The sequence below is a fragment of the Camarhynchus parvulus genome, chromosome 4A, assembly GCF_901933205.1.
Source record: "Camarhynchus parvulus chromosome 4A, STF_HiC, whole genome shotgun sequence".
NCBI classification, from domain to species: domain Eukaryota; kingdom Metazoa; phylum Chordata; class Aves; order Passeriformes; family Thraupidae; genus Camarhynchus; species Camarhynchus parvulus.
This window is the reverse complement of record NC_044600.1, coordinates 12,252,049-12,264,956: the sequence shown is the minus strand read 5'-3', so window position 1 is coordinate 12,264,956 and position 12,908 is coordinate 12,252,049. Positions and strand designations below refer to the sequence as shown.

At 44.9% G+C, this 12,908-nt stretch overlaps 2 protein-coding genes across 5 annotated transcripts in view; one reads left to right on the top strand and one right to left on the bottom strand.

Annotated features, from left to right (window-relative positions):
* Positions 1-1,889, top strand: part of MTMR1 (myotubularin related protein 1) — a 37,950-nt gene extending 36,061 nt beyond the window's left edge. For all 3 annotated transcript variants that reach the window (XM_030967360.1, XM_030967359.1, XM_030967358.1), the window contains one exon: positions 623-1,889. In XM_030967360.1, coding sequence (XP_030823220.1) covers positions 623-787 — 165 coding nt within the window. In that variant the 3' untranslated portion in view covers positions 788-1,889. The remainder of the gene's footprint in view (positions 1-622) is intronic.
* Positions 1,890-4,414: 2,525 nt separating this feature from the next.
* CD99L2 (CD99 molecule like 2) overlaps positions 4,415-12,908 on the bottom strand; it is a 30,487-nt gene continuing 21,993 nt past the window's right edge. Inside the window, exons 7-11 of one of the 2 annotated variants that reach the window (XM_030967363.1) lie at positions 12,784-12,846; positions 11,731-11,769; positions 11,536-11,649; positions 9,007-9,072; positions 4,415-6,522 (exon numbers count right to left, since the gene is read on the bottom strand). In XM_030967363.1, the coding sequence (XP_030823223.1) occupies positions 6,512-6,522; positions 9,007-9,072; positions 11,536-11,649; positions 11,731-11,769; positions 12,784-12,846 (293 nt within the window). In that variant the 3' untranslated portion in view covers positions 4,415-6,511. Of the gene's footprint in view, positions 6,523-7,606; positions 8,578-9,006; positions 9,073-11,535; positions 11,650-11,730; positions 11,770-12,783; positions 12,847-12,908 lie in introns of those variants that run through there. The other variant, XM_030967362.1, reaches the window with a different exon arrangement.

Sequence of the window (12,908 nt, the reverse complement as noted above, 5' to 3'; positions counted from 1 at the left end):
AATATAATTGAATGTTTCAGATGAATATGAGAAAGGGCTCTGATGCAGAGTGGTGCATCTCTGATGTTTGCTGAGTAATGTCAGAAGCAGAAACCTGTACAATGCACTTCTGTGAGAGATTTATTGGAGTAAGACTCTGGGAGGTCCAGGCACCATTCACTTGGCTGCTGCACTTTCTCACTGGAAGGGGTCAGACTCCTGGAAGGATGCCTGGTTAGAAGAGTAACAAGATGCTCCATATGGAACCAGCTTTTTTAACTCCATGTGTAAAGTCCTGTCCCAACAGGCCAGAGAAATCATTCCCAGGAAAGGCATTTTAATTTTAGCTGGCAGTGGTATTAATAAGGGATACAGGTACATTTATTGGAGTATATTTGGTATCCCATCAAAACTATTTGCAAACACTTTTTAATAGGTTCCCTGCCAGTTGTGTTGTTAGAAAGGGACAGTTTCCTGCAATGTTTCATTTCAAATGACTAAAGAAACACTTTCCCTAAATATTGACATACTGAAATTCACAAGTGTTGAGTTCCTTGTTATTGAAAGCAACAGCAGCTGCATTGCTGGAAAGGATAACTCACTATGAGAGTCACAGTAAGCCTTTTCTTTCTTTACCTGGCAGGTTCCAATCCACCAAAATCTTAAAGAGCTGCTGGCCATCAGGACAGAGCTTCAGAAGAAGGTTGAGGATTTGCAGCGTGAGGCTGCCACACGTTCCATTTCCTCCTCCTCTGACAGAGGCTCGTCTCCTTCCCATTCTGCCACCCCAGTGCACACCTCTGTGTGATGTGGAACTAAAGCCATGTGAAAAATCCGTGTCAGGTAACACAGGAGGGTGAAATGCTTCTCCCATCACAAAAGGATTGTGAGTGACTTGTGATTGCTATGATCTCCATGCCTTACTCTGTGTCTGATACTATCATGATGAGGCCAAAAAGAGCTTCAGTAGATGTGATGTATTTTCTTGTTGGCAGTTCCCACATGTGTTTTGACACTCTAGCTAAGTCACCAATTGTGAAATTAAACTTTGTTTTGAGCAACTAACAATTTAACCATTCTAAAAAGGAATCCATCTGCCAAGCACAGAGGAAAATGCCTCACACATTGTCTAGAGTACTATGCCTGGTTGAGAGAATCAGATGAAATGCCACATGATGCTTACACAGAACACAAAATGTTTTTCTGAATGGGAGCTCCTTATTTCACTCAGTTATATATATATATATATTTCTATTTTTTTTTTTGCTAGAGCAATTTATTTTTTTTAGGTAATGCACTTGGAAATTGATTTTAAAATAAATGTTTTCCAGTGTAGTCAGTTTTACATTTCGAACTAAATATGCCATTAAAAGTGGATGAAGTTGAGCTGGGTTTATCAAGTACGCCACACTGACTTGTATGATGTAATATATTTGGTAAAGCATGTATTTTAGGTTTTTTAATGCCTTTTGTACAAGTTGAAATAAAGTCTTTTGACTGTTTAGCTTATTGTTCAGTTTCAGCCTCCTGAGCGAGGGGTAAACTTGCTCATGTCAAGGTCTTGTACAAAGTAAAAGTTTGTTTTCTAGCAAATGGTAATATTTGGGGTTGGAATGACACCCAGCTGTGTAAATTGTATAGTCTGTATAGCTCCACATTGTGAAGTGTGTTTTGTTTCTAAGTGTACACACAAAATGCAAAGCTGTGTGCGTTTACACCCATGTGTATGTGATGTTGAACATATGCATCCTCCCGTGGGTTTCAGCTGTACCTTCAGAAAATGGATCCTGCCTGTCCAAACCTTTCTGAGGACCTTAACTTGCAATGACTTTGTTTGACAAAGTTTTTTGAATAATATGATATTAATTGTTTTTCTTGAAATAAAGCCTCTTGGCTTTTTGTTTTTTAAATTCCTACTAGCATTTTTTCTGTACTAATTTAACTGTGTTGTCATGTTAAATATATGTTCCCAACTTTCTTGCATCTCCCACCAGAAATACTCATATTGGAGAGATTTGATTACTGTAACATTCCTCCTTTTAGAAAACTACTCACTGGCATTCTTGGAAGGCCTAGAAATGGTGCATGCTGCAGATTTTCCCTGGATTGTTTTCCTGCTGTGTTTCATGCAAATCTGGTTCTTCTCCTTAGGAAACTCAAATATTGCAGTTCTGCTTTTTGACTCTTGTATTGCTCCAGGTTCTGCTGGTGGGAATTAAGCCCCATTTTTAAGAGCCATTTGATTCTCTATGGTGATTGTGGGTTTTCCTGACTGTGAGTATTCACTTGTTGCTGCACTTTTGTTCCCAATACACGACGGCGCTTTCTGTGTCTCGTTCTCTGCATTAACTCTGCCCAGCACAGTTAATGAGCCAGGTGAGCTGCTGAGTGCCTTCCTGACCTCAGCTGCAGAGGCTGAAGTGCTGTATCCACTCTTACACATTTACTGTGCAGTGCAGGGTATTTCAACATGTCCTTTTTACTGTAGTGAATGCTTTTTATAATAAATATTCACCTACACAAACACAGTCTGGGAAGGCTTGCAATGTTGCATCTCTTAATCAGCCTCAGGCTCTTTATAAATAGATGAAAGATGTTTTCCTGTAAAAATGGTTCTGCTGAACAGTGTGCCAGCAGTGAATTTTACATTGCCAAAATATGTTGAGCTGGTGTTGAATTAAACTCTTCTGTACTTCAGATTTCCTTGACATTTCTACTGTATATTAAAGTAAAGCACATTATCTCCAAAATGCAGTGCTAAAGAAAATCTTTTGAAGTTTTTCTCTATATTTGTGCTAATAATCACAACATTTTCTCTATAATTATTGCAAAAGCAACGACTGGATTAGCTTGGGCATTCTGAGATTTTTAAAGCTAAACTCTGAGAATTTGGTTTTGCATCGAGGAATATCAGTTATTTCAGCTGACTGGCTGTGTATCCAGTTTGAGCACAGCTCAGTGAGTCCCTGATGTGCAGGGAGAGCTCTGGGGGAGGGTCCTGCTGTCCCATGTGTCAGCACAATGGATGTGTTTGTACACACTTAGCATAGAAATATTCAGAGGTATTCTGTAGCTCATATGGGTGAGTTAGAGCGTAGCTTTGCACTAAAGAGATGATTGTTGTTGTCCTCACTCTGTTTCCTAATAATCAGATTTTTTCCTATTGATTTAACAACTAATTCCTTTTTTTTCTTTTTCAATAAGGCAATATTGAGCTAGCTAAGGAACAAGCAGAGTCCTGTTCCCTGTCTGCACCTTGGACAGAGCTGTTAACTTCTGGTTCAAACACTACATCTTCTGCTTTGGATTTTGGTTTTGACTGCTCAGTATAAAGGGAATGTGCACAGACAGCAAGCAGTTACATTTGGCTTGCAGGATTTTCCTATTCTCAGTGGCATATGAGAGGGGGTACAACCTGAATCCAGTGTCCCAGAAGGGGATGAAGCCTTGGTAACCAGCTGACACATTTTTTGCTTGTAAAGTAAGTTAAGTGAATCATCAGCATCAGAGATTATACCATTTTAAGTCCTGTTTCACAGCTGAATTTACACTTCTTTCCCCTGTATAGCTAAGTATTTTTTTGCTGTTTCTTTGAAATGGAAGAAGGCCTTTAAAGCCAGTAAACACTCCTAACTGCCTGGTTCTGTTCCCTGCAGAGACAGCCTTCTCAAGGAGTTAGAGCTTTAAACAAGAAGTGTTTCATGGCTTTCATTTTCCAAGAGAAGCTGTACTAATTCATGGGCTGTATGTAGTAACACCAAGAACATCTGGTTCTCTGAAAGCTGAAAACAAGGAATCAAGAGCTCTCATTCATGTGCACTAAGCCTCACAACAGAGGACACAGTAAAATGGGCAATTCAGACTATTCCCCAGGTGAAACATTTATGGTAAAAAGCAAAAAGGAATGTCCATTTGCTGAGACCATATCTGCTGAACTAAGAAGGTATTGATAGCTTTCAAATGCCAGATCTTTAGCAGTTGGGAGGAAAGAGTTAAGAAACATGAGTCAGAAGCAGTTGGTTTGAAATATAAACCACCTTTTCTGACTGTGGTCAAAAATCACATCATGATACAAAGCTTAGTTTGCACTGCACGGGAGATTTATCCTACTGGGTGTGAAAATGTAAAGGAAAACTGCAGGAAATGTAGGGCACTGCCTTGAGCTTGGCTGCTGATGACCTGAGGAGAGAGTGAGTGTGGGTGTGTGTGTGGGTGTGTGCAAATACTGAATTTTTACCATTAAAGTTTTCATAGTGGTATTTGTTTTCTCACAATCTAGTTTTGATTGCTTTTTAAATGAAGTCTTCAGTGTAGTTAGCGAAGAGGTGATGTACCATAAGGATATAGCCAAGCACTAGCAGCTTACTTCCAAAAAAAAACCAAAAAAAGCCAAAAAAACAAAACAACCCACAAAAAAAGTCAAGTCTAAAATGTCTTTCTAGTCAACTTGGTTTATTTGGTGTTTTCAAAGGTAGTTAAATTCTGGTTTTTATCCCCCCATGACCCTTACATACAGGTTAACAAAATGTATTTTGTTACAGTAACATTCAACCTTCCTTTGGTACAGGTCACTTCTTCAGCAGCAAGGAATCTGTCTTGCTTCTAAGTTAGAACTTCACTCAAAAGAAAGAGTTCTCTAATTTCACAGCCCTGTTGTTTCTGAACTTCATTTGTTCCTCAACCTCATCTGTTAGAGAAGCAATTTTTAAAGCTCAGCCTGCCAACTCATCCTTTTTCAGAATCTGAAGCAGTATTATGGACTAATTCCACTTTTATCACAACAAATGAGTAGTTAAGGATGACAGTGGAGCACTTGTAAGGGTTCGTTAGTGGGGTTGCTTGAAAATGACTGAGTTTATAGTGCCAGAAAGATGTGAAATTTGTGTCAGAGTATTCTCAGCTGAGGAATCTGAAACAAAGTACTGCCAAAGAAAAATGCAAGTAATTGAAAGAAAAAACAGGAAAAGAGCCAGCTGAATTCTTTCAATTCTCTCTTTTCTCTGTCAAACCTTTGACAAACCTTTTCTGAATCATTTTATTGCCATTTAAAATAACTTTAGAAGTGAGGTGTCATAAGAAAAAAGCTCACAACATACATAGTACAAAAACTCTCAGGACGTCTATATATAGGTTTTGGACTCATGAAAAAAAAGCAAACCAATTTTCTAGTGGTTTATTGCCTTTATTAAAAAGGACAAGAAAGTTCATGTCATGTATACAGAGCTTAAATGCAGGATTTTTAAAAAATCCATATCCCAATTTAAAATGAATAAATAGTAATTAAATGAAAGTACAGGTCAGTGCTGGGTCAGCTGTCCCAGAACTTGGATCACTACCAGGAGAATACACAGGAAACCTCTCAGTTGCTATAATGACTAAAATATAGATGATATAACTCCCTGTTTTTCAGAGACTGGTGGCAGTTCAGATGGAAGAGGGGACAAACAGCAATAAAAAATCATTTGAGCCTTTGCTGACATTTACCACTAAGACTCTTGACTTTTGCTCAGTTTTGAAGAGAAAGCCAAGCCTAATTTCTCTACTGCAGAATTTGCAAGTGTTTTCCTATTTGAAATCCTAGAGAAAGAAATCTTGAGTTCTGTCACTGTTCACTTTGGAAGTGTTCTCTTTGACTGTGCATTTATGGATTTCCACACACCTACACACTACACTAACTTTTAAGTAGTCACCAGCGTTATAGAAGAGCCTTGAGCAAAGCAGCAGCTTCTGAGTCCCAAAACCTGGGGTTTCAGTGAAACACCTTGCTGCCTTTTCCTTGTTTATTCTGTGACCCTGTAGTGTTTTGAATTAGAGTTGTGCTCCCTCTGTGCCTAGTGGAAGAGTTCCCCAAGGGAGGGGTAGGTGCTGTACTCTTTAAACCACACTGACTATTGACAGTCACTGGCAAAGGGACAGGAGGAGTTATGGGCACTACATCTAAGCTGGGCAAACAGCTTCTAGTGATCATCAGTGCCCTGCTGTAACAATTCATCTACAATAACTTACAGAAAACACATTTCATGCTACAGATTTCTAATGTGTTTGGCTAAGAACAAAAAACAAGTGCTGGTGCTTGGGACTGGAGATACACAAACTCAGCTGTGTGGCTTCAATGGCACCTGAGCTCCTGCTGCAGATTCTGCAGAGCACACTTCCTCCATGAAAACCTTCTCTGGGAGTAAGCAAACAGTGCATCCCATCTCTTTCCTATGCTTCCATTATCTGAGCCAATAATTAACATTTCTTTCCTATTCCAAACATTCATAAAACAAAGCAGCAGTAGTTCAGAGTAGTTTTCTTGTAGCCTAAGCATTCTGAATAGTTGTGAGGCACCTTATAAACCACTGTAGCTGTTCTGCCAGAGCTAGTATAAGGCTTTAAAAATGCAAGTGTTCAAAAGAGCATAAAGAATTGTGCAGCTATTGCAAAATACTTAACCAAGTTACTAGGCCATTTCATTCCAAATGGAGCTGTTAGACAGCGATGCTCCTGGGCTCATTCACCTCCTGGCAAGGCCTTCTGGAAGTCATGTCTACCTGAAAGCTGTGAATTTGTACATCTTACTGAAAGGCTTGTTTTCTTAATACACATTCATAAAACACAGAATTTGCAAACCTGTACAAAATGCTCACATTTCAGGTTTGTATATAAGTAGTGAGTACCTGTTACACCATGTGAAGTGAAATTTCCTTCACTTCAGAGCATGCTTTTTAAGCAACTATTGATTTGGAAAAATGTACTGGAAAGTGGCAGTTTTCCGTATTTTAGCAGCAGTCAGAAAGGTTGCTGGGGAGGGATTAGAAATCTAAACAGAAATTGTTGCAAGGTAGTGAAGGTCAGTTCTAGGCAGCAGTTCAGCAGCGTGGCAGGGGCTGTGTGTGCACTGTCCCAGTGCAGCCCAGTGTCCTGCTGAGCACCACTCACAGCCCAGTGCTTCCAGGCAGCTGCAGGAGCCCCATGCAGGACAGTGATGGAGGATTTCTCCTCTCAGGAGGTACTGCCTATTTTAAAGGTTAGCCAGTGACACAAAGAGTGAAGCTTAAATCCGTTTTCTGTCTCTGGGTGCCTGGGACACTCCTGATAGTTGCTGATAAAAGAAGGAGGGGACTGCATCTTGTTAAGCTTGAGTTCTGTTGTACTGAGCATTACAGGTCTTAACAGATACCTGCTTTGTTTATTTTCTTTTGGGTATAATCAGTCACTTGTTCTGGTGTGACTGAGATCTGAACCTGTCCTTGAAAGTATCCATATGCACACAGCTTTAATTGTAGGTATCTCAAGCCACAGAGACAGAATCACAGAATGGACTAGGTTGGAGAAGACCTTTGAGATCATCAAGTCCAACCTACGACCTAACCTAACACCTCCTCATCAACTGAGTGCCACATCCTGTAGGGGGATAGAATATAAGAAAATAAAGATAGTGTAGAAAGTAATCTTACCCCCAAGGAGTTGAAGCTGGGCCAATTATCAAAGATTGGGAACAGGCCTGACTTTAACAGGCCACAGCTGTAAGCAATGAGAAGAAGAGTGCTATAAAAGAGTGGGGTGGCTGGGTGAGAAGGGAACTGGGGTCAGTTGGCTGCTTTGTGAAGAAAGAGTCAGTGCTCTGAGGAGCTGCCCATGAGAAACACCAAGAAGGTATGGAACTTTTGTGATAGGAGACAACAGTATGGAACCCCTGTGATAAGATGGCGACAACATCCAGTCTTTTTTAAACAAGTCCAGGGACAGTGACTCCACCACCTCCCTAGGCAGACAATTCTAGTGCCCAATCACTCTTTCAGTGAAAATTTTTTCCTGCTGTTTAACCTAAACTTCCCCTGGTGCAGCTTAAGACAAACTGTATCACTTCAGTTCCATTCAGATCTGCAGCACAGAGCATTCAAATGGCATTTGCTAGAAGTGAACACTGCACACACATTATCGGCTGTATTTGTGACTTGGTGTGAAAATCAGGTCCTTTGGTTACAAGCCGAGCTCTGGGTGGTGGTGGTGAAGCATCCTCAACTCCTGGCTTGGGAGCAGGGAGTCACCTGGCTCAGCCCAAGCCCCACACGAGGACCCACCATAGGCACTTCATTTTCAGGTGTAGCTACACGAAGGACTGTGATCCACCCTCAGGAAATGTGCAGCTTTGTCCCCACCGCTGAAGTGACACTGCCCGGAGCTGAAGGCAGAAGGTGGCTGAGGCGCTTTGCAGGGTTTGGCTTTGGATTGCTATTTACAGGCACTTCACTGTCCTCACACCTGTAAGCTCTTGAAAAGTGACCACAGCTGAAGCACCTTCTGTGGATTTCCATCCAACTGCACACCCATCCTACACTACTGCTTCGATGTAAACATAAACCTCTTCACAAAAAATGAACACATGCTACCAGTCTAACCCTAAAGCCTAGAGCAATAAAAAGCCAGTTCAAGCTTAAATACACATTAAATAGCTTTGGAGTCAAATTAAATTAAAAGCTAAATTACAAGCACGTTAAGATCTCTGTTGCTGCTGACTGATTATTTTCTAGCCCTGGGTCACGCTTTATATCTTCGCACTGTCTTGTTTTGGTGGCTCTGCTGACTGCGTTTCCAGGACTGAATATTTAACTGGGGAGAAAGAAAAAACCCATGAGTACAATAGCACACGATGGAACCAGGGCACAAGCAACCCCAGCACTGGCTGATTGTGTGTGACACTGGAAAAGCCTTTGCAGCTGTTTGATTGTCTGTCACTGAAAGAAGGATCATGCTTCTCTTGTGCCAGACTCTCAGTGGCTGGTTACATGAAAGCTCCATGTTAACTGCCATCGTGTGCAGCACCAGCTCCTTGGGCTCTTAGCAGGCTTTCCTTTGTGTGCACTAAAGGGGTAAAGCACATTGGTGGGTGTTTCACAAAAGCTGCAGCATCACCTAAGCAGTGCCAGCATCAAAGGGACACAGCAGCTCCATGCAGCAGCGGGGACTTCAGGGAAGTCCCTGGGCGAAGCTGTTTTAGTGGAGGGAGGCAGGCAGGGGCAAGGGATGCAAGGCTCTCACCCTGGGGTTCCTCGCTCACGACAGCTTCCATGTTTTCTCCCTTCACGTACTCGGCATTCAGTCCCTCTGAGAAACACAATAAACACAGTGAGATGGGAAGGGTAGAAAGTGAAATTATTTGCTTTGATGCCTTAAAAACACTGGTAATGGGTGCAGAGCTGTAACAGCTGAGGTGCCTTTTTGAAACCTCCTCTGCAGTGACAGCAGCACAGAAGCCTCCATAACTTACAGCCAGTGCTGAGACTTGCTGGGTTTCAAAGTGCCCATGGAGCTCCTGGCAGGCACAGCTCCAGCAGCAGCTCTTTTGTCTGAGGCTCCTGCTTCATCTTTATCAGGAGAGACAGCCCAGCTAATTCCTGTCTAAGGAGCTGAGCTCTGAGGAGTGCGGGAGGGGAAGGGAGGAAGGCTTCCCGGACAGGACGGCTGTGTGCCTCAGCACAGAGATGTGCCACAGCCTCATTAAGAGCTAAGTTATGCAGAGCTTCGAGCAGCAGTTCAGAGCAGGGCCGTGGTGATGAAGCAGGATCCCAGTGGGGTGTCAAATCCCGAATAAGTCCCTTATTTAAATGCAAAGAAGTTCCCAACGTTCTCAACAAGTGGAGCAAGGCTGGGCACTGGTGGGCAGGGGTGGCTGCAGGAGGATGGGCGGGAGAAAAGGGGTGGGCAGGAGAAAGGGGGTGGGCAGGAGAAAGGGGGTGGTCCAGCTCAGAGCTGGAGGTGAAGTAAGAGAGTCTGGCGTGTGCCATGGACCTCAGGCATCCTCAGCAGCTCCTCTGAGGGACAACTGTGGGGAAAGGCAGAGGTGGGAGTGCTGTGCTAGCTGTTGCATCCATTGGAGAAGGACCAGGGAAGGGGATTCAGGTGCTGGTCTGCAAATGAAGCCTGAGGCAATCAGGCCATGCAGCACACACTTTATAGGCATCTGTAACCTGTCTGCACATCTAAATATAGCTCAGGGTGTGGCAGGTTCTGGCTGTGCCTCACCACCAGGTCTGGACAGGGCTCACTGGTATCTCCCAGTGAAGGAGGGAGGCAGGGAATGGTGCCAGGACCAAGCCAAAGGAGTGTGGTGGGAGCCTTGGGCAGCAATGGGGCAGCTGCTGCCTCCAAGACGCAGGAGAAAAGGGTTCTGCAAATGGCTAGAAAACCCCCATAAAGCCCTCATGCCAGCAGGGACACTGCAGGCAGCAGCTGGCCAAGCTGTGGAGACAGGAGAGGCACAGCTGCCACCCTGCCCAGGCACAGGAGGAGGCTGAGCCACGGCCAGGCTGGTGAGTACCAGGTGAGGTGTAAGAACAGAAAGTGGGATGGAGAGTTCTAGGCAGTGCTGTGCATCTCCTTTAGAGGAATCATCAGCAAATGCTCCTCAGAAGAGACTCAAAGCTGAAGGACAGAGAAAGAAGTGAGCCTGTTCCTCTCTGCATCAAGTGAATGGTCAGACATGCTTTGCTGGAATAACAGCAAATGCAATTTATGTTTTTCAATAAAAAGCAGTGGCTGACAACTCTTAGATTTCTGTCATGCACTGCAATGCATCTAAGGCCTGACATTAGCCCAGCATGCCATGTCTGATGGCTTAAATTAATCCTCCTTTATAATTAACTTTAATTTCCTGCTGCCTTTCTGGGGCTTTGTGTCTCTCAGCTTCCTCCTCATCAAAGCCTTTACTCCATTTCTTTTATTATTTATTCTTGCCAAAATATCATTTAAGTGGGGGGAATGTACAAGAGTGTTTCATTCCATCACATTCATTTGACTTTTCCTGCTGATCTAATTTACCAAAATGCTGTTTGTTTCAGGCACAACTGGGAAAATAGCACGATCCCAACAGAAATTTCCAACCCCAAACACCCCTTCCCTAGAGCAAATAGGACTCACAGGAGATTTCAATTGATTAATTTAAAAAAAGAGCTTGTAACTCAGCTGCTTGTAACTTCCCTCTCATAAAGAGCTGCAGGAGCCACCATGGCAGGGGAGTGTTGTGGGCTGAGGCTGTGAGGACTCTCCTGCAATGCTTGCATCAAGCAGCTCTAAGGGGCAGCTCATGCAAAAGGTGTTTTATGGTAAGTTTTGCTGCTTAATTTGCAGTTTACTGCAATGATTGTCACGTACCTGCTGAGGGTGCAGTGGGCTGAAGCCCCAGATGCAGACACTGCCCCTGTTCCCTTCCCTGCATCCTGGTGAGTTTTTACTGCTTGCTGAGATTTGGGGGGTGCTGGTTTGTTTATTTTGGGGTGGGATGGTTTTTTTCATATTTCCTGTGTTTGGTATTGATGGTTTGGCCTTGGGCTGTGTTTGTGTGGGGTGTGAGGGCAGAGGGCAGTGTGAGCCCCGGGGGTGGCAGTGGGTCCTGGGGCTGCCACTGCTGCTGGGTTCCTGTCTGTGCAAAGGCTGACATGGGGGGGCTCAGTGACCTGTGCTGGGGCTTTGTTCTGCCAGCTGGGGGCACGGGGTGGAGATGGCAGCGGGGTTCAGGGTGGGACAGGTGGGTGCTGGCCGTGTGCCCTGGGTGCTGGGGGAAGGACTCACGCTGGATGCTGAAGCAGAACTTCTTCTGCTGGTAGGAGATGTAGCTGGAGACAGCCCCGATGAGCGCCATGGCCAGGCCGCTGGCGATGCCGGCGATTGTCCCCGTCTCGGCCACTGCGGGGCACACAGAGAGCTCAGGGAGGGGCACCCACCCGCAGCTCCCTCCCGGCCCGCCTTCCCCCGGGACACACCCACCTCCGCTGTAGTCGTTGTTGTCCGTGTTGCCACTGGCACCTGCAGAGACACAATCCATCAGTGCCCTGCACCTCCCTGCCCTCTGCTCCCCACTCTGCTCAGAGTGAGGGGACACACAGGACAGGGGTGAGCAGATGCCTCCATGGGCTGCACATTTCTGCTGCCCCACACTCCACTGGGCTGCTTGGTTTGGCTTCTGAGGGCTTTGAAGCTGCTCCTGTCCCTCTGTGAGTGCATGGGGGGAGTTTGGGGGGATCCTCTGCATGAGACACCTCTGCCTGTGTCTGATAATTGCCCTCACCCCCACCTTTTACACCTCCACTGCTCAGTGTCAAGGGAACACCTGCAGGGCTGTCAGTGTTACACAGCACATGGGTACCATCACAGGGAGGTGACTGGCTGAGCTCCATCACATCAGGGAACCCTCAATGGGATTGAAGTCTATTTTGGTATCACCTTCCCTGGAGAAACTGGGCTGGGAGGAGAAGCTGCTCCCCCTGGAAGCCGCAGTCCTTGCCGAGTCACTTACATCTGAATTTATGGAAGCAGGTCAGCATTGTATTAATGCCTCTGATGCGTCTTGTCCTTGGCACGGGGATTTATTAAATGTTGATTAGGCTCATGGTGTTCAGCTCTTTATGTGACTGCTTTTAATATTTAATGCTGTGGATCCTTGTGAACGGCTTATCCCGCTGTTGCTGGATTTCCCTCTTGTTCCAGACATTGGTGGTCATGTGGTGAAAAGCAAACAAGGGCATGTAGCCATGCATGGCACCAGGATGCCCTCAGGGTGATGGGGAGACACAGGTCCTGTCTGCCCTGGTGGCAGCTGGAGCTGCAGAGCCTCCATGGAATCAAACACAAGCAACTCCAATGGCTGGCACCAGGAGTGACCACAGAAGCCAAGAACTTTTCCCTTGGCTCCATGGCCGAGACCCCTTTTGCCCCCACCATGGAGGTGAGCACAGCTCTGCACAGGGCCCTTTCCAGGAGCTGGGGTAACCCTGAGCCAGGACTGCTAAAGAAAACAACCATACCTAGGTCAGCACTTACCCTTCTTCTTGTCTGGGCTGTAGCCACCATCCACGATGCTGGCCAGGTCATCATCTGAAAATCCTTTAAAAGGAACAAACAGTGGTTGGCACCTGAGGGAGCCACAGCTGTGCCACAGTTGGGAT